Source organism: Pecten maximus, chromosome 8 (genome assembly GCF_902652985.1).
Source record: "Pecten maximus chromosome 8, xPecMax1.1, whole genome shotgun sequence".
Classification (NCBI taxonomy): Eukaryota; Metazoa; Mollusca; class Bivalvia; order Pectinida; family Pectinidae; genus Pecten; species Pecten maximus.
Window position 1 is genome coordinate 25,182,399 of NC_047022.1, and position 21,854 is coordinate 25,204,252.

The 21,854-nt window shown below is 38.5% G+C and overlaps 1 protein-coding gene across 1 annotated transcript in view; it reads right to left on the minus strand.

Annotated features, from left to right (window-relative positions):
• Positions 1-3,567: 3,567 nt before the first annotated feature.
• The window catches only part of LOC117332942, a 63,200-nt gene continuing 44,913 nt past the window's right edge, over positions 3,568-21,854 (minus strand). The window contains exons 3-5 of the mRNA XM_033892023.1: positions 12,734-12,837; positions 5,566-5,644; positions 3,568-4,699 (exon numbers count right to left, since the gene is read on the minus strand). Coding sequence (XP_033747914.1) covers positions 4,581-4,699; positions 5,566-5,644; positions 12,734-12,837 — 302 coding nt within the window. The 3' untranslated portion in view covers positions 3,568-4,580. The remainder of the gene's footprint in view (positions 4,700-5,565; positions 5,645-12,733; positions 12,838-21,854) is intronic.

Sequence of the window (21,854 nt, forward strand, 5' to 3'; positions counted from 1 at the left end):
ACTCAGAAGGTTGTAGTCGTCAAGACATTCCACAAAACTCAGAAGGTTGTAGTCGTCAAGACATTCAATAAAACACAGAAGGTTGTAGTCGTCAAGACATTCCACAAAACTCAGAAGGTTGCAGTCGTCAAGACATTCCACAAAACTCAGAAGGTTGTAGTCGTCAAGACATTCCACAAAACTCAGAAGGTTGTAGTCGTCAAGACATTCCACAAAACTCAGAAGGTTGTAGTCGTCAAGACATTCAACAAAACTAAGAAGGTTGTAGTGAAGACATTCCACAAAACTCAGAATGTTGTAGTCGTCAAGACATTCAATAAAACACAGAAGGTTGCAGTCGTCAAGACACTCCACAAAACTCAGAAGGTTGTAGTCGTCAAGACATTCGACAAAACTCAGAAGGTTGCAGTCGTCAAGACATTCGACAAAAAGAATGTTGTAGTCGTCAAGACATTCCACAAAACTCAGAAGATTGAGGTCGTAAAGACATTCCATAAAACTCAGAATGTTGTAGTCGTCAAGACATTCAACAAAACTCATAAGGTTGCAGTTGTCAAGACATTCCACAAAACTCAGAAGGTTTTAGTCGTAAAGACATTCCATAAAACTCAGAATGTTGTAGCCGTCAAGACATTCAACAAAACTCAGAATGTTGTAGTCGTCAAGACATTCAACAAAATTCAGAAGGTTGTAGTCGTCAAGACATTCAATAAATCACAGAAGGTTGCAGTCGTCAAGATATTCCACAAAACTCAGAATGTTGTAGTCGTCAAGACATTCAACAAAACTCATAAGGTTGTAGTCGTAAAGACATTCCATAAAACTCAGAATGTTGTAGTCGTCAAGACATTCAACAAAACTCAGAATGTTGTAGTTGTCAAGACATTCAACAAAATTCAGAAGGTTGTAGTCGTCAAGACATTCAATAAAACACAGAAGGTTGCAGTCGTCAAGACATTCGACAAAACTCAGAAGGTTGTAGTCGTCAAGACATTCCACAAAACTCAGAAGGTTGCAGTCGTCAAGACATTCGACAAAAAGAATGTCGTAGTCGTCAAGACATTCCACAAAACTCAGAAGATTGAGGTCGTAAAGACATTCCATAAAACTCAGAATGTTGTAGTCAAGACATTCAACAAAACTCATAAGGTTGTAGTCGTCAAGACATTCAACAAAACTCAGAATGTTGTAGTCGTCAAGACATTCAACAAAATTCAGAATGTTGTAGTCGTCAAGACATTCGACAAAACTCAGAAGGTTGTAGTCGTCAAGACATTCAATAAAACACAGAAGGTTGCAGTCGTCAAGACATTCCACAAAACTCAGAAGGTTGTAGTCGTCAATACATTCAATAAAACACAGAAGGTTGCAGTCGTCAAGACATTCCACAAAACTGAGAAGGTTGTAGTCGTCAATACATTCAATAAAACACAGAAGGTTGCAGTCGTCAAGACATTCCACAAAACTCAGAAGGTTGTAGTCGTCAAGACATTCAATAAAACACAGAAGGTTGCAGTCGTCAAGACATTCCACAAAACTGAGAAGGTTGTAGTCGTCAATACATTCAATAACAAGACATTCCGCAAAACTCAGAAGGTTGTAGTCGTCAAGACATTCCATAAAACTCAGAAGATGGCAGCCGTCAAGACATTCCATAAAACTCAGAAGGTTGTAGTCAATAATACATTCCACAAAACTCAGAAGATTGTAGCCGTCAAGACATTCAACAAAATTAGGAGGTTGTAGTCGTCAAGACATTCCACAAAACTCAGTAGGCTGTACGTGTACAATTATAAATACATACCAGGTATATTTGATTGGATTAAATACATACCAGGTGTATTTGATTGGATGAAAAGATAGCAGACCGATATTTGCTTCAAACTTCATATTCATATTTATCATGTACATGTATATGGACTTTGTGTAGGTTCATATCATGTTTTTTTAACATTAAACTAATGCATGACAGAAGCTACTATCACAAGGACATCATGCGACAGATTAGCCTTGAAATCAAATTTAATACCACTTCTTTTTTTTCATTTGCCCCAAAGGTAGATAATGAATAACAGAAAATGAGCCAAGAATAAATATGGTCTATCTTGCAAAAAAAAAAATGTAATATTATATATATTTAAAACTATTACTATAACGTAAAACAATTGCTGTACAATACAGCGTTAATACAACTTTGAATCGAAATTGTGGAACTGGAAATATTGCATTTGAATTTGAAAACATCGACCTAGGCAATATTTCAATTAATAAAGATTGAACATAATTTATTATTTGGGAATAATGCTATATTTTTGAAAAGCTTATAATTTTGGTAAGAAGCTAGGCTTACAGTAATAACTAAAGATGTCACGGACAAGAGATTATTCTCATCATTCCTCGTTTACCACATATCCGGACCTAAATACTATCAACATCTAACACGAGCTCTCAGGGCTGTATGAGTGGCTCGTTGCGAATGTTTTAACGTTATTTTTTTTTTCAATTATTGAAACTCAATGTAATATAGATAATATCAAACGAGAATAGTAAATTCAAATTATCCCTCGACCTAAGATTGATTTATCTGTGGGTAAACCTTAAACTACGGTGGCTGATTTGTGCCATTTCGTCCTTTCGACTTTTCGCCCCGAAAAGACGAAAATCAAATATCCTTTCGTATTTTTCCCCCGAAAAGACGAAAATTAACAAACCTTAATTTTCATTTTTTTTCGGGCGAAAAGACGAAATAGATGCATGCAAATCAGCGACTTAATTCTCGTCTCTTCAGGTTTATTAATCTGGTCATTTCCTCTTATCAACTTTTCGCCCCGAAAAGACGAAAATTAACAAACCTTAATTTTTGACTTTTCGCCCCGAAAAGACGAAATTAAGATTAGTTACTTTTCGGGGCGAAAAGTCGAAAATCAAGGTTTGTTAATTTTCGTCTTTTCGGGACGAAAAGATTTTATTAAATGCTTTTAAAAATGTGTAATAGCTGCTCTTTAAGCATCAATATACCATTAACCATCAACTTGTATGACTAAATGACCTACATTTTTTATAATTAATCAATTATCTGTACTCCAGCAGTCCTCTTTTTATAGAGGTAATTGCTTATGTACAGTAATACAAATACCATACAATCGATATTGAACCCTGCATTTTGCTGTAACCATGGTAATCTCGCATTCCTTTGAAGAAGACGTTGTTCTGCTTAGCAACACACACAACGTGATTCAGTAAATGGCCCCAAACAATTATGCTGTGAAATTATATTCTTCCCCTCAAATAAACATTTGCTTTAGACCTATTTGGAAAGAAAGTATTTTGAGGTTTTATATTTCAAAAGAGAACAAAACATTGTAAAAATCTTACTTACTTTTACTTCTGTTGCCATGAAAATGACGAAAGTAGCATAATTCAAATTTGTAAGAAAAATAATAAATAAAGTCTTGTGTAAAGTTGGACGTGAGCAATTTATAGTTTGATAGAGATTTATTTATTCTTTGTACTGTAGGTTTTCTTTTTAACACATTAACAAGAATGAAGCAAAAACAAACATCCGTGTTCATTGTAAAGTTGGAAGATTTATTTTTCCTAATACATAAGATATGTATAATTTGACTAGATCTTATTGACTATGTTAACAGCGTTTTCATAAAAATCAATATAAAAGAATATATTGCTGACATTAATCCGTTACACTTCAAACTAGCCTTCCTAATATTTTAATACATTACTTGGTTATTGTTCCCCTAAATTAAATTTACTTACATAAAATGTTTGATATGTAACCATGACCACCGAAACAAGTGGTCTCTACAGAGTGGTTCTGTACAAGGATGATAAGGAAAGGTAAGCGGTTTTCTATCGACGACAATCATCATGAGAATCAATGTCAACTCTCGGTTAAATCACATTTTCTAATAGAGGAGGACTAGATCTGGACAACGGAGTCAACAGGCAATTTATTTTGTTCTTCAGTAAAACAATGATACAGAATGGCATATATACAGTACATTGTTATAGTTATTTTCTTATTTCTTTTTTGTATAACTTACTGGTGAAATACAAACCGACACGTGTAGGGAGCGTCGAACCACACACCTCGAATCTTCACATGAGGTTACATGGCCGGTGCTCTAATCGACTGGGCTGTCGTGGCTCCTTAGAATGCTTACAATGCCGGACGAAGACATTTTGTAAAGGGTTTCGAATCTCGAATCGGATTTGATTTAAGTGGAGCGTCAAAACACAGCTGTCAACGTTCCTGGAACTAATCGATTCCAGTCTATGACTTAGCCCCGATATAATCCACAGAATCCATCTTTTACGGGAATTATCAGCTACGTATTTCATTCTGCCGCCAGACTGATAATATTTTTATATATCTAAATTTAGAACAAAGCTCCTCGTTTACATTTGTCATTTCTTAACACTGTTTAATCACGTAACAGCAAGATGAGTTAAAAGTGTTACACTTTAAGTCATATTTCACATGCAATGAATGTCATTTTGTACAAAATTGTATTTAATAAATCATTTGACGTCATCACTCCAGTAATCTATGACGTAATAGTTTATGTTACTTCATAGGTCTCGCAGATACACTGGCAGCACAAAAGGGCGTAGAAGTGTTGTAGACACGTGTGTCCACCTGTAGCGGACTTCTCTATTAATGGTTTCCGCTCGTTTTGAACTGTAATAAGAAAACATCAATAACACCTTAAAGTAATTACCTATTGAGCGTGTACGCCATCAACAGTGTGATTTGATTAGGTGAATAATCATATCATTCTGATTTCATTTTCCTTCTTTGAGAACTAGAAACAATTAAATATGATAAGGATATGACTTCTACCATGTTTTATACCAATTCAGCTCTTCCAACATCGATCTGTTTGAGTTGCAAATAATTTCTTCTATATATTTTTCTAAACAATTTATCCCAGTTCAACATGCTGTTGATACGAAACCTGTAGAAAGACTTAAGTCGATTGTTTTTAATATTTGCACGAGAGTAATGTGATATGCATGGTGTACATTTATACCCTTTGAAGGAATTCACGGCAGAGATTAAATAATGCCTAGGTTTCAATAAGTGAAACCCAATACACTACCATATTGGAATACGATCGAAATCCATCTAAAGCTTCCATACAACATACACGTCATCAGTAAGGACCACTTAACATCATATCAGGCAATTCTAATTGCATTTTAATCTAATTAATATTTCCCGAAATCAAATTATTAAACTAACATATTTATAAAGTGGTATTTGCAGAAACAAAATCCATCAAACCAGACATGCATATAATCATATTCTCTCTACAGAAAGAAAAACGCAATTACGTGCTGAGGAAGGATGAGCGTGCAACGTAGAGCAGGCTTCCAAATCTGAAAATGTTCACACAATTACGAACACTACCCAGTGCATAATAGAACACTACCCCGTTTATAACGGAGATGTAGACAACTTTTTCGATTGAGTTATACTTAATTTCACAAGGATTAGTTCGTCAATGCATCTGACTTTACGTTAAATATCGAGTCTATACACACCACTGCCAACGCCAACCTGCTTCTTGAGTGAGTTACCCTCCAAATGCTTCAGTCCCTCATTGACAGCTTTGTGACACTCCTGAAATATAGAAAATGACGCTGTTCACAAGAATGGGTTTAAAAGTCATCATCACAACTAAATTGGAAAATATTGGACAAAATAGGGGAGTTACCTGTTACATGTATTTGCTCAAAAAAATCCCTTTACTTCAGGTTGATATCTGTGCTTTAAACTGGTTTGAATCATGAAATAACATTTTAAACATTTTCAACATTGAAAAGAATATCATATATCACTCCTGCAATGACCTAATTTCCTTCAAATCATTGACAGTATATCAATTTAGATATGAAGATTGATCACAAATATATTTGAGTCTGAGTACAAAGTGTTATATACATATGTAAATTCCTATTTTTAATCGATTTTTAACTTCAGCTCTATCCACGCGTTGATATCATTGTGTCATTTTTTTTATGATAGATTGTCTCATTCTAGTAAACAAAACAATGGGGGAGGTAAAGTGACCTTTACTGTATCATTGTATTCCTGTAATTATAAATAATTATCACTGACATCAATTTAAACTGAAAGGAAAATTATGGAGCCGAAGGCAAACTACCAAAATGTAGTTTTTTCTATATCGGGTAATTACTTTGTTTTCCACGGGCCTCTTGGTAGAGGTGTGTTGACAGAAATGTCATGTTTTCCACGGGCCTCTTGGTAGAGGTGTGTTGACAGAAATGTCATGTTTTCCACGGGCCTCTGGGTAGAGGTGTGTTGACAGAAATGTCATATGTTTTCAAGAAGACATGACGTTTCATATCTCTCTGTTAATGTCTGAAAACCGCCAGGCTTATCATTTTCCCAGAAAAGCGAACAATGAAAATAAATTACACTATTTACAAAAACAAAACAGATCAACTTCAAAATTGCAATTTCTAAACTCAATGATAACGAACACTCAATTAAGAATTATTCAACATGACGTTAAGATAACCATACGTGTGGACTGATCGCATCCTTTCCTTAAAGTTCATTAACTTATTCGATCAAGAGCTATCTATTTGCTTAATGAGTTTGGAAGTGACTGGACATTTACAACAAATCTCTGTGTATAGACATTATCATGCACTACATGTATTAATCACTACGCATATCTCCTAATCCATTAAGACATATTCAGCTAATTACATGTAAAGAAAAAGCGCTAAGCGTTACTCGTTTTTATTTAGCTAACTATGCTTCAGAAATCTCGATCAAGCTAATAATCCTACATTGTATAGCCAAAGTGTCTAGTAGCTTGAATGCCATGTCAATTTAAACAGTGCTCATTAGATAGTGGCGCTACGGTGCAATCAAGGCGGTTAAGTCCTTAGGCAATACTTTGATCCGCCAATGTGTATCCATTATATGATCGTTAGGTGTCTAGTTGGCGTTATAGATTAGTCATCTATCAGACAAATGTTCTCGTGATCAATGTGGGAGTGGAGTGTGATTGAATTGCCAACATGCCTTTATAGTTTATTTATCTACAGATACACGAGATGAAATTGTCTTATTTGAATATTTACTGTATATTTCCAATGTAAACATGATTAATAACGATCATCATTTGGGTAGGTATACCACCGCGCATCAAATGTACATGCTGCATCCCTAGGGCTACATGGTGCTCAGTGGCGACTTATATACAAACCAAACCAAATATGTCTTGATTTTCCTGGTTGCCGTATTACCGCCACCCCTCCCCGTCCAACACAAAAAAACATCAACATCCCTTTCCCATTCTTCCTCAACTTCTCCAACTATTCTCTCAGACACACAGTTGGGTGTTTTCACAATTTGTAAATCGATGAAATTATACATCCACATCAGTATGCATGCTACAAAGATAAGTCTTTAAACATGATTGATAAATCCAGATACATTCTTATTGTAAATAACATATCTCTAGGAATCTGGACAAATAATTTTGATCTTCGCCCTGATGACGTTGGTAATGTCATCATACAAAACTAAATTTAGTATACGTGTTATATAATATCGACAGCAGGATTAATTTGGTTTTGGTTTGGTTTTATTTGTTTAACGTCCTATTAACAGCTAAGTTCATTTAATGACGGCCTCCCGTGCGTGCGATATACATGCGTGTGGTGAGTGCGTATGCATGTTTCGGGAAGCTGCGGTATGTTTCTGTAATGTCTCCTTGTGATAGGCCGGAACTTTTGCCGATTTATAGTGCTACCTCACTGAAGCATACTGCCGAAGACACCCAGCAGGACACCCCACCCGGTCAAATTATACTGTCAACGGGCGAACCAGTCGTTCCACTCATAATATGCTGAGCGCTAAGCAGGAGTAGCAACTACCATTTTTTAAAGACGCTGGTTTGTCGCGGCCAGGGGACAGAACCCAAAGCCTTCCTCACAGGGGCGAACGCTCAATTAAACTAAAGGTCAAAAGTGAGGCATTGTCAAGGGAGACATTAGGAAGAAAAAAGTTGGTAAGAAAGAACAGAAAAGATAAGATCCCAAATTTAGTCGCCTCTTACGATCATGCAATGGAGCAGCAGGTACAATTCTTACGCCCTACCTACAGGACAGGATTAATAAATACAGCAAAATACGTCACGTTTGAAATTTGAAATACCATTTTACAACGTAGACTTACATAAAGGAACAATATATAAACATGCTTTGCCTCGTCGTTGGTACATGTATCATTAAGGATGGTGTTAAGATGATATATTACACGAGCCAGACGTAATCACACTCAAAGTATGACTATCTCATAACACACGTACGATCTAGATCAATATTACTACTTTCATTATAGCTGTCCGTTGTTAAAACATGAATGACACATCCAGCGCTTAGCAGTATCCGATGTATAGTAAAAATTCATACATATGTCATACGCTACACTTTCAAAATGATATTCAGGAGGACATGATCAGCCCCAGGCAAAGCGAACATGGCACATCTGCGTTTATTAACAAGTAACCATAAGTTTGGTATCTAATCAAGAAAGTCAGCTAATTACCCCCTCACGACTCCACTGCCGATTGCAAAAACGTCTAATGAAGAAACCAACCCCACCCCCGGCAGACCTAAAAGTGTCTCTACATGTAAGATGTGAGTAGAGAGGATATTATCAACCATTACAGCTATTGTGACACATTTCTAAGTGTAAAAACAAGATACGGATAATCTAAGGCAGAGTTAAGCGTGACATATAAAAGCAGACGAAATGGATCACACTAGAATAAAGCATAGACACAAAATATGTAGTAAAATTTCCATGTGTTCTGGCAGGGTTAGCGTCTCCACTTTATCAATGTAAATCTAGGTCAAATCTTGATAATGCCATGTCTTCAACAAGAAACAATAGTAGGTGGTACGCAATGACCACTGATTCCCTTACGCAATTACCGCCGTCCGGTTCTTGGGTGCAATTACACAATAAAATTTAACCTCACTATACTTGGTGAGTGTCTTACGGATTTGAGAATCAGTCATTTGTAAAAAGTCAATTTTATGATTCTATAGTAATGCCTCTAACAACCGATACGATTTATAAAGGTTTCATTTGCCTGCACAATAGAATGTTACACGTATTGATTTCTCAGTGACGAGGTACCCGCTATATCGAGTCCAACCATTCTTACATATAGGTATATTAAGAATGGAACATAAATGTATTTTTGTGTGGGCGGATTTTCCTTTTAGCCAGGCTAATGTTTAAACGTTACTTGCTGATGGTTAATCTATTGAAAGATCTTGATTAAACCTTCAAACATGTATTGATGGATAGCCACAATTGGGAGAAACACATGATTCTGAATCTTCATCACCTATCAAAGTTAGAGAATACGTTTGATTAAACTTTCGCCTTTAATCTGTAGATGTCCTTGATCATAAGGATAATAAATTGGTACCACGTAATGAAACATGAATAACCTGCTTCTTAACTCATTCCCCTATCACAGGCAATGCGAATTCATCTATTTATTAGTACTGATATAACAGGGATATTTCGGAGCCAGAATACTGCGGACCAGTAAGATGGCGGTATGGCTGGTTGGGTCGGAGTTCACGCTTCAGTCATACTGAGTTGACCTAACACTGATGACATTGTCGCTATTTCACGTGCTCTATTACGAAGATTCAATACAAGTTCAAAGATAAAGAGCAAACACATCAAAATATCTCAAATGAATCATGACAAATGATACTACACCCTGTCGGCCATACCGATTCAAAGAAGGTAGACGAGAGGTTAGGCATTGCAAGGCCGGCAACAAATGATGACTACGATTAAAAAATGACAAAGCTTTGCCAAGTATTATGCTTTATTTGCTTAGAAATTATCTTGAGAATTGGTAATTATACCTTTCCAGGATTAAAAGGCTATCTCATTTTAATAGCATGCTTGTACATTTCAATCAAATTTGTATCATATACATTCTGAATATCCGTAAAAAGCAGTTTAAAGAAAAAACTTAAACATTAAAATTTACATTTCAGTTGAAGTCTTTCCGAAATTCCTTCAAATCATTGAAAAAAAAGAGTAATTCAGATATTAGAATTATCACCAGAAGTATTTGAGCCTGAGCACAGAATTTGAATACGGCTAAAAAATACAAAGGGAAAGGAAAGAAAAGTCTGATTTGTAAGAGATGTACAATGTACATAATATTGAAAAATATTTTCATCAGTGAAACCAGTATTAATATGCCACCTGTAATTTCTCAATTCTCGCCCGGATGGTCATTGATACTGACGTCGATGACCCTGATTGACCCCGAAACGTCATGAAAATAACATTAAACTCGCATAACCCAAAATGACAATGAATCATAGGGAGAGTGATCAAGAGTTCTGATAAACAGTTAAACAGAAATACTGAGTAAGCTCTTCATACCTTAAATGGAATTTCTACTTTATGAGAACACTTTTGATCACGTTTGTGTTCACAAGTATGGGATGATCAAATATAAAATACGTTTAAATCATTTTTTGTTCCCATCAGTCGGTGTTAATTATCAAAATGGACAACCCGACATAACTTTAAAGTTCAATCATATTCAAGGCATATCTTATCAAAAAGATAACTTACCAAATCAATATCGACGTAATGTCTTTTCAAATAATATTTATTAAAAACACAATGGTCTTTGGCCATGAATTAATGGTGTGTAATGGCGTTTCGTGGGTTTTACTCTTCTATACCTTGTCAAAATCCATCATAAATAAGGACGAAGGATTTTTCTAAAAACATTAACAATCATAACGAAGTTTTATGGGCCAACAGTGACAACGCATAATTTTAATATTCTCAAGTGACACACGGCTAGGTGGAATTTAATCAGATTTTCATATTTTGAATGAATACGCATGTCGGAACCATTTTAAATCGGTGTGAGCAGTAACATTCTCCGAAAACTTTTGAAATGGCGTGTGTTATGAAATAACGTTAACTACGAATTTGAACTACATGTACGATTAATACCGACTTTGAAACAAAAACAATGCTTTACTAAAAGCTTCCCTCTCAGTAAAGAACTAATTGACGATATTGATCTGATCATCGAAACAAGGTGTCATCTTGAAATTCTACGAGGGTTGAAGGTATCTGTACGTCAGACAAGAGCCAGAAGTGGGTTTGAAAAGTGACATAAGGACGATGGAAGAGAGTCATAGCCAGGACGAACATCACCAGGATAACGACAGCTTTCATCCTGAGGCAGTCCACGCCGATGTTTAGGGGAAGTCAGCCAGTCACAACCCATCATAGGCGGAAGCAAATATCCTCCAACTGACAAGGACAGACAGAATGAACCCAGAAAATGACAAGAAAGGAACATTTTTGATGGGGTTCCTGTTAGAAATTTGGAAAGTTGAGGTGAATATTATAGTTATAAACAAAGCCTATCCCAATAGGATTTTCCAATGTGTAGTACCTGGGATGTCATTTGGCGAAACCTAACGGAAGCGGTACAGCGGGTTATCCGAACAGCAGCGAGAAACTGACACTCCGTGTTATTTATCTATTTTCCTTTTTCTTTTTTAATTGTTAGTTTTTACATGGGGATGCAACTTTAAAACCAACCTTAACCGTTGGGTATGATCATTTTGTTGATAAAATTAATAACAAATGAATGTAACGTCCTACCCAAACTGAAATTTCCAAGAGGAATATCCAAAGCTAAATAAACTACCTGATCATAAGGTTACTCCAGAGTCACCACAGTATTCCCTTTGTAATGGAATGTTCGGGAATGCAGAAAAATATAGAGTAAAGTTAGCCGAATGTCAAATATGAATGAAGGGAGTGTGATACGTATAACAAATGTTCACTGTAAAATGATACAGGAAATCGAAGTACAAATGCTTACTCTATTGTCCTTCCTATTGATGTATATCCTTATTTAGGTATGTGATGTATACATAGCATCGTGAATTATTACAATTAATAAGATAGGTCATAGGGCAGTACACGTGTTTTAGGACGAAGTTGCGAAGTAAGACACTAAGCTAACACGGCTGTTTTCATTCTTATGAGTTTGACATATCGATGTTCCGACACTCTCCTGTCTGGATCAGATTAACTTGATTACATCCTCTCTGTATACATCGATACTATCGTTGGTGGCCTGTCACGTCTGGACATGTTGACAGGAGACGTTTTATGCGTGATTTTAGCCATTATGGACTTCTTTTGCGAGAGTAAGTGAATGTTTTCACGTTATCAGACCTTACCACATGAAATGTATTCTGATCTCTGTTATAATTATCTCTCGTTCATGTTAATAATACAGCTTCTCATATCATCATTAGGACCCGTGGAGGATACAGCTTACATTTTATAATTCAGAAGACGTCGTTGTATCGGAAGCGTTCGTTTTAATTATCATTCGCTATAAATTTATTGACTTAATGTTAGTATTCATCATACGATTTTTATATTTAATAAAATTCAGTTTATTAATAATAATTATAATCCCAGTCGAACCGTGATAATACCGTTTTATCAAATTGTGAACCAGGGGTTGAGAGAGGTAGTTATTTTAAAATGCATCTATATCCAATCTACATGCAATGTTCGCGGAATAGCTTGAATACGTGATCATTCTTTCAAATTACACCTGCATATACTACTTGCATTTGAGTTTAATCTGTCCTCTTCATCTACGTTTGAACGATGACTCGTTAAATCTGCCTCATCATCACTTGACACAGGAGGAGGGAGTTCAGGCGATACTCGTCCTGAAATGCAAAAACAAAAAAGTAATATATAAATGAAACTTTCAAGGTTTATTTTATATCGAGTTGTATCAACTTATATCAATCCCTAATCAGAAATCGGAATGTAATCCCCATTCTGGATAAACACATTCTAAAAATAGGCGTCCATTAAAAAGGAATACATCACACCTGAAGACCTAAGACGGTATGTTGGAATAAGAGACATTAGACTAAAAGCATAGCGTGTCATTTCCTCATGGCCATTTATAAACTAGAACTTTTAAAAGTAAATGATTAGTACGCTCCCGGTAAAACCATTCTATCCTTAAATCGATAGGTGCTATTCGAAATTTGTTCCAATTTGTATTCAAATAATGAGGGTCTGATTCCCTTCCGAACAAGTGTGTCGTTTGTCCTCATCAATTTCTAGGAAATGTCTTTTCTCTTAAGAATCGTAATAGCCTTTCTGGTCACCATGGTTTCTTTTGAATCACGCTTTCGGTAAATATAAGGTAGTTCTAAATTGTTTTATGACCTGTACTTGGCTCTAAATTGCAGTATAAGCATTAGTAATGACGTAATCAATGTGTGTGTACACGATAGAGAGGTTGCCTGGTATTCTTTCCCTAAACAAGCGTCATTTTGATCCAGATGTCGGCCTGTTTACCACTACCAATAAATCACGAACTGCTCCCGATTCTGTATCTTCTTATTAGAAACAGCGACGTTCTTAGCACGAAAACCTAACGAATCATTTTATAAACAATTTGAACAAATGTTGTGAAGAAAATGAAATGTCGCGCTAAGTGAAATCAAACTCAGAATTTAATCATTTTCACTTTCGAAAAAATCTGCAATAACATATGAAAATTCTGAAACACAAAAAGTTTTTCTTACTTTCTTTTCCTGAATCGAGCGCCAGATTGATGATAAGTAATGTCAGTGGTAGTTACGGAAGAAGGAAGACATAGCGAATAGTTATCGAATACCAAATTTATAGTGTTCTTATACGATCTACGCCAGAATCAGAATACTATTTGGTGCAAGCAGTAGTAGTTATATCAATCTTCATTAAACACTTGTTAGGTAGCTTACCAACACACTAACATTCGAAATGACTCAGCAATTGTAAACAGTGGTAATGTTACGCCATAGGACCCTGATTTAGACACCGACCGAAACAAAGACTATTGTTGAATAGCAGCAAAATATTACATTGCCGAGTTATGGAATCCACATCATTTTCTATGTTATACATTTTGTATAACAAGAACGATTGGTAATGAGTTGTTCTAACAGAAAATCAGAATGTTCCGAACGGCACGTCAACACACAAGTAACTATATCAATTATTCGCAGAAATATTATAGAAAACTGGAAGACCCTTTAACTGATCTGATGATTCCAGGAGGTTCCAGACGGCCCCGTACGTCTCAATAAATATCACGATACCTTTAGACACATCAGGATACAGAAGTGTTATGCCCGTTGTTGCGATTCTATTCGACATTTTTATCAAACCAATATTGTGATTACATCGATGCCATATTGAACAGTGCCCTTCATCATGTTTCGAATACGATCCTACATTGGGATTTATCACAGGAAATACACCACCTCTACTCTGCTATAAATGTATACTGTAATGAATGTATATTGATTATATAACAGATCAGCAGCCAGGCTTCCCCAAATGACCAAATTGATATTGATCCACTGTCCAACTGTAATTCCATTTGACGTAAAATAATGGAAATTATTATATGATATACATTCTAATGATCATCAAATCAATTATCTTCTCGTTTCCTCATCCAGTGTTACGTATAAATCCATTCTGATAATTATCCGTGTGTGGTCAAAACATCGTGTTATTACACCACGGGAGTAGAGTACGTAATACAATTAACGGCCATCATCACAGTTCAGTCTAGTTGACTCAGGCTAGGTATACATTGTACATCATCACAGGTCAGTCTAGTGGACCCAGGCTATACATCATCACAGGTCAGTCTAGTAGACTCAGGATAGGTATACATCATCACAGGTCAGTCTAGTGGACCCAGGCTGGGTATACATTATCACAGGTCAGTCTAGTAGACTCAGGCTATGTATACATCATCACAGGTCAGTCTAGTAGACCCAGACTATACATCATCACAGGTCAGTCTAGTAGACTCAGGATAGGTATACATCATCACAGGTCAGTCTAGTAGACTCAGGCTATACATCATCACAGGTCAGTCTAGTAGACTCAGGATAGGTATACATCATCACAGGTCAGTTTAGTGGACCCAGGCTATACATCATCACAGGTCAGTCTAGTGGACCCAGGCTAGGTATACATCATCACAGGCCAGTCTAGTAGACTCAGGCTAGGTATACATCATCACAGGTCAGTCTAGTAGACTCAGGCTAGGTATACATCATCACAGGTCAGTCTGGTTGACTCAGGTTAGGTATACATCATCACAGGTCAGTCTAGTGGACTCAGGTTAGATATACATCATCACAGGTCAGTCTAGTAGACTCAGGTTAGGTATACATCATCACAGGTCAGTCTAGTAGACTCAGGCTATACATCATCACAGGTCAGTCTAGTAGACTCAGGCTAGGTATACATCATCACAGGTCAGTCTAGTAGACTCAGGTTATACATCATCACAGGTCAGTCTAGTAGACTCAGGCTAGGTATACATCATCACAGGTCAGTCTAGTAGACTCAGGTTAGGTATACATCATCACAGGTCAGTCTAGTCCACTCAGGCTATACATCATCACAGGTCAGTCTAGTAGACTCAGGATAGATATACATCATCACAGGTCAGTCTAGTAGACTCAGGCTAGGTATACATCATCACAGGTCAGTCTGGTTGACTCAGGTTAGGTATATATCATCACAGGTCAGTCTAGTAGACTCAGGCTGGGTATATATCATCACAGGTCAGTCTAGTCGACTCAGGATAGGTATACATCATCACAGGTCAGTCTAGTGGACTCAGGCTAGGTATACATCATCACAGGTCAGTCTAGTAGACTTAGGTTAGGTATACATCATCACAGGTCAGTCTAGTAGACTTAGGTTAGGTATACATCATCACAGGTCAGTCTAGTAGACTTAGGTTAGGTATACATCATCACAGGTCAGTCTAGTAGACCCAGGCTATACATCATCACAGGTCAGTCTAGTGGACTCAGGTTAGGTATACATCATCACAGGTCAGTCTAGTAGACTCAGGTTAGGTATACATCATCACAGGTCAGTCTAGTGGACTCAGGTTAGGTATACATCATCACAGGTCAGTCTAGTGGACTAAGGCTATACATCATCACAGGTCAGTCTAGTAGACTCAGGCTAGGTATACATCATCACAGGCCAGTCTAGTAGACTAAGGCTGGGTATACATCATCACAGGCCAGTCTAGTAGACTCAGGTTAGGTATACATCATCACAGGTCAGTCTAGTAGACTCAGGCTATACATCATCACAGGTCAGTCTAGTAGACTCAGGCTAGGTATACATCATCACAGGTCAGTCTAGTAGACTCAGGCTAGGTATACATCATCACAGGTCAGTCTAGTAGACTCGGGATAGGTATACATCATCACAGGTCAGTCTAGTAGACTAAGGCTATACATCATCACAGGTCAGTCTAGTAGACTCAGGTTAGGTATACATCATCACAGGTCAGTCTAGTAGACTAAGGCTGGGTATACATCATCACAGGTCAGTCTAGTAGACTCAGGCTAGGTATACATCATCACAGGTCAGTCTAGTAGACTCAGGTTGGGTATACATCATCACAGATCAGTCTAGTCGACTCAGGTTAGGTATACATCATCACATGTCAGTCTAGTAGACTCAGGTTAGGTATACATCATCACAGGTCAGTCTAGTAGACTCAGGTTAGGTATACATCATCACATGTCAGTCTAGTAGACTCAGGTTAGGTATACATCATCACAGGTCAGTCTAGTAGACTCAGGCCATACATCATCACAGGTCAGTCTAGTAGACCCAGGCTATACATCATCACAGGTCAGTCTAGTAGACTCAGGCTATACATCATCACAGGTCAGTCTAGTAGACTCAGGATAGGTATACATCATCACAGGTCAGTCTAGTAGACTCAGGTTAGGTATACATCATCACAGGTCAGTCTAGTAGACTCAGGCTGGGTATACATCATCACAGGTCTGTCTAGTCGACTCAGGATAGGTATACATCATCACAGGTCAGTCTAGTAGACCCAGGCTATACATCATCACAGGTCAGTCTAGTCGACTCAGGATAGGTATACATCATCACAGGTCAGTCTAGTAGACCCAGGATAGGTATACATCATCACAGGTCAGTCTAGTAGACTCAGGCTATACATCATCACAGGTCAGTCTAGTAGACTCAGGTTAGGTATACATCATCACAGGTCAGTCTAGTCGACTCAGGCTATACATCATCACAGATCAGTCTAGTAGACTCAGGATAGGTATACATCATCACAGGTCAGTCTAGTAGACTCAGGTTAGGTATACATCACCACAGGTCAGTCTAGTAGACTCAGGTTAGGTATACATCATCACAGGTCAGTCTAGTAGACTCAGGCTATACATCATCACAGGTCAGTCTAGTAGACTCAGGCTAGGTATACATCATCACAGGTCAGTCTAGTAGACTCAGGTTATACATCATCACAGGTCAGTCTAGTAGACTCAGGCTAGGTATACATCATCACAGGTCAGTCTAGTAGACTCAGGCTAGGTATACATCATCACAGGTCAGTCTAGTAGACTCAGGATAGGTATACATCATCACAGGTCAGTCTAGTAGACTAAGGCTATACATCATCACAGGTCAGTCTAGTAGACTCAGGTTAGGTATACATCATCACATGTCAGTCTAGTAGACTAAGGCTGGGTATACATCATCACAGGTCAGTCTAGTAGACTCAGGCTAGGTATACATCATCACAGGTCAGTCTAGTAGACTCAGGTTAGGTATACATCATCACAGATCAGTCTAGTCGACTCAGGTTAGGTATACATCATCACATGTCAGTCTAGTAGACTCAGGTTAGGTATACATCATCACAGGTCAGTCTAGTAGACTCAGGTTAGGTATACATCATCACATGTCAGTCTAGTAGACTCAGGTTAGGTATACATCATCACAGGTCAGTCTAGTAGACTCAGGCCATACATCATCACAGGTCAGTCTAGTAGACCCAGGCTATACATCATCACAGGTCAGTCTAGTAGACTCAGGCTATACATCATCACAGGTCAGTCTAGTAGACTCAGGATAGGTATACATCATCACAGGTCAGTCTAGTAGACTCAGGTTAGGTATACATCATCACAGGTCAGTCTAGTAGACTCAGGCTGGGTATACATCATCACAGGTCTGTCTAGTCGACTCAGGATAGGTATACATCATCACAGGTCAGTCTAGTAGACCCAGGCTATACATCATCACAGGTCAGTCTAGTCGACTCAGGATAGGTATACATCATCACAGGTCAGTCTAGTAGACCCAGGATAGGTATACATCATCACAGGTCAGTCTAGTAGACTCAGGCTATACATCATCACAGGTCAGTCTAGTAGACTCAGGTTAGGTATACATCATCACAGGTCAGTCTAGTCGACTCAGGCTATACATCATCACAGATCAGTCTAGTAGACTCAGGATAGGTATACATCATCACAGGTCAGTCTAGTAGACTCAGGTTAGGTATACATCACCACAGGTCAGTCTAGTAGACTCAGGATAGCTATACATCATCACAGGTCAGTCTAGTAGACTCAGGTTAGGTATACATCACCACAGGTCAGTCTAGTAGACTCAAGATAGGTATACATCATCACAGGTCAGTCTAGTAGACTCAGGTTAGGTATACATCACCACAGGTTAGTCTAGTAGACTCAGGTTAGGTATACATCATCACAGATCAGTCTAGTCGACTCAGGATAGGTATACATCATCACAGGTCAGTCTAGTAGACTCAGGTTAGGTATACATCATCACAGGTCAGTCTAGTCGACTCAGGATAGGTATACATCATCACAGGTCAGTCTAGTAGACTCAGGTTAGGTATACATCATCACAGGTCAGTCTAGTAAACTCAGGCTGGGTATACATCATCACAGGTCAGTCTAGTCGACTCAGGCTGGGTATACATCATCACAGATCAGTCTAGTAGACTCAGGCTGGGTATACATCATCACAGGTCAGTCTAGTCGACTCAGGCTATACATCATCACAGATCAGTCTAGTAGACTCAGGATAGGTATACATCATCACAGGTCAGTCTAGTAGACTCAGGTTAGGTATACATCACCACAGGTCAGTCTAGTAGACTCAGGTTAGGTATACATCATCACAGATCAGTCTAGTAGACTCAGGTTAGGTATACATCATCACAGATCAGTCTAGTAGACTCAGGTTAGGTATACATCATCACAGATCAGTCTAGTAGACTCAGGATAGGTATACATCATCACAGGTCAGTCTAGTAGACTCAGGTTAGGTATACATCACCACAGGTCAGTCTAGTAGACTCAGGTTAGGTATACATCACCACAGGTCAGTCTAGTAGACTCAGGTTAGGTATACATCATCACAGATCAGTCTAGTAGACTCAGGTTAGGTATACATCATCACAGATCAGTCTAGTAGACTCAGGATAGGTATACATCATCACATGTCAGTCTAGTGGACTCAGGTTAGGTATACATCATCACAGGTCAGTCTAGTAGACTCAGGCTATACATCATCACAGGTCAGTCTAGTAGACTCAGGTTAGGTATACATCATCACAGGTCAGTCTAGTAGACTCAGGTTAGGTATACATCATCACAGGTCAGTCTAGTCGACTCAGGCTGGGTATACATCATCACAGGTCAGTCTAGTAGACTCAGGCTATACATCATCACAGGTCAGTCTAGTAGACTCAGGATAGGTATACATCATCACAGGTCAGTCTAGTCGACTCAGGTTAGGTATACATCATCACAGGTCAGTCTAGTAGACTCAGGATATGTATACATCATCACAGGTCAGTCTAGTAGACTCAGGTTAGGTATACATCATCACAGGTCAGTCTAGTAGACTCAGGCTGGGTATACATCATCACAGGTCAGTCTAGTAGACTCAGGATAGGTATACATCATCACAGGTCAGTCTAGTAGACTCAGGTTAGGTATACATCATCACAGGTCAGTCTAGTAGACTCAGGCTATACATCATCACAGGTCAGTCTAGTAGACTCAGGCTAGGTATACATCATCACAGGTCAGTCTAGTGGACCCAGGCTATACATCATCACAGGTCAGTCTAGTATACCCAGGCTATACATCATCACAGGTCAGTCTAGTGGACCCAGGCCATACATCATCACAGGTCAGTCTAGTGGACCCAGGCCATACATCATCACAGGTCAGTCTAGTAGACTCAGGCTAGGTATACATCATCACAGGTCAGTCTAGTGGACCCAGGCCATACATCATCACAGGTCAGTCTAGTAGACTCAGGCTATACATCATCACAGGTCAGTCTAGTAGACTCAGGCTGGGTATACATCATCACAGGTCAGTCTAGTAGACTCAGGCTATACATCATCACAGGTCAGTCTAGTAGACTCAGGATAGGTATACATCATCACAGGTCAGTCTAGTCGACTCAGGCTATACATCATCACAGGTCAGTCTAGTAGACTCAGGTTAGGTATACATCATCACAGGTCAGTCTAGTAGACTCAGGATAGGTATACATCATCACAGGTCAGTCTAGTAGACTCAGGATAGGTATACATCATCACAGGTCAGTCTAGTCGACTCAGGCTATACATCATCACAGGTCAGTCTAGTAGACTCAGGTTAGGTATACATCATCACAGGTCAGTCTAGTAGACTCAGGATAGGTATACATCATCACAGGTCAGTCTAGTAGACTCAGGATAGGTATACATCATCACAGGTCAGTCTAGTCGACTCAGGCTATACATCATCACAGGTCAGTCTAGTAGACTCAGGATAGGTATACATCACCACAGGTCAGTCTAGTAGACTCAGGATAGGTATACATCATCACAGGTCAGTCTAGTCGACTCAGGTTAGGTATACATCATCACAGGTCAGTCTAGTAGACTCAGGATAGGTATACATCATCACAGGTCAGTCTAGTCGACCCAGGCTATACATCATCACAGGTCAGTCTAGTAGACTCAGGTTAGGTATACATCATCACAGGTCAGTCTAGTAGACTCAGGATAGGTATACATCATCACAGGTCAGTCTAGTAGACTCAGGCTGGGTATACATCATCGCAGGTCAGTCTAGTAGACTCAGGATAGGTATACATCATCACAGGTCAGTCTAGTAGACTAAGGCTATACATCATCACAGGTCAGTCTAGTAGACTCAGGCTGGGTATACATCATCACAGGTCAGTCTAGTAGACTCAGGCTATACATCATCACAGGTCAGTCTAGTAGACTCAGGTTAGGTATACATCATCACAGGTCAGTCTAGTAGACTCAGGATAGGTATACATCATCACAGGTCAGTCTAGTAGACTAAGGCTATACATCATCACAGGTCAGTCTAGTAGACTAAGGCTGGGTATACATCATCACAGGTCAGTCTAGTCGACTCAGGATATACATCATCACAGGTCAGTCTAGTAGACTCAGGCTATACATCATCACAGGTCAGTCTAGTCGACTCAGGATAGGTATACATCACCACAGGTCAGTCTAGTAGACTCAGGTTAGGTATACATCATCACAGGTAAGTCTAGTAGACTCAGGCTATATATCATCACAGGTCAGTCTAGTAGACTCAGGATAGGTATACATCATCACAGGTCAGTCTAGTAGACTCAGGTTAGGTATACATCATCACAGGTCAGTCTAGTAGACTCAGGCTAGGTATACATCATCACATGTCAGTCTAGTAGACTCAGGTTAGGTATACATCACCACAGGTCAGTCTAGTAGACTCAGGTTAGGTATACATCATCACAGGTCAGTCTAGTAGAC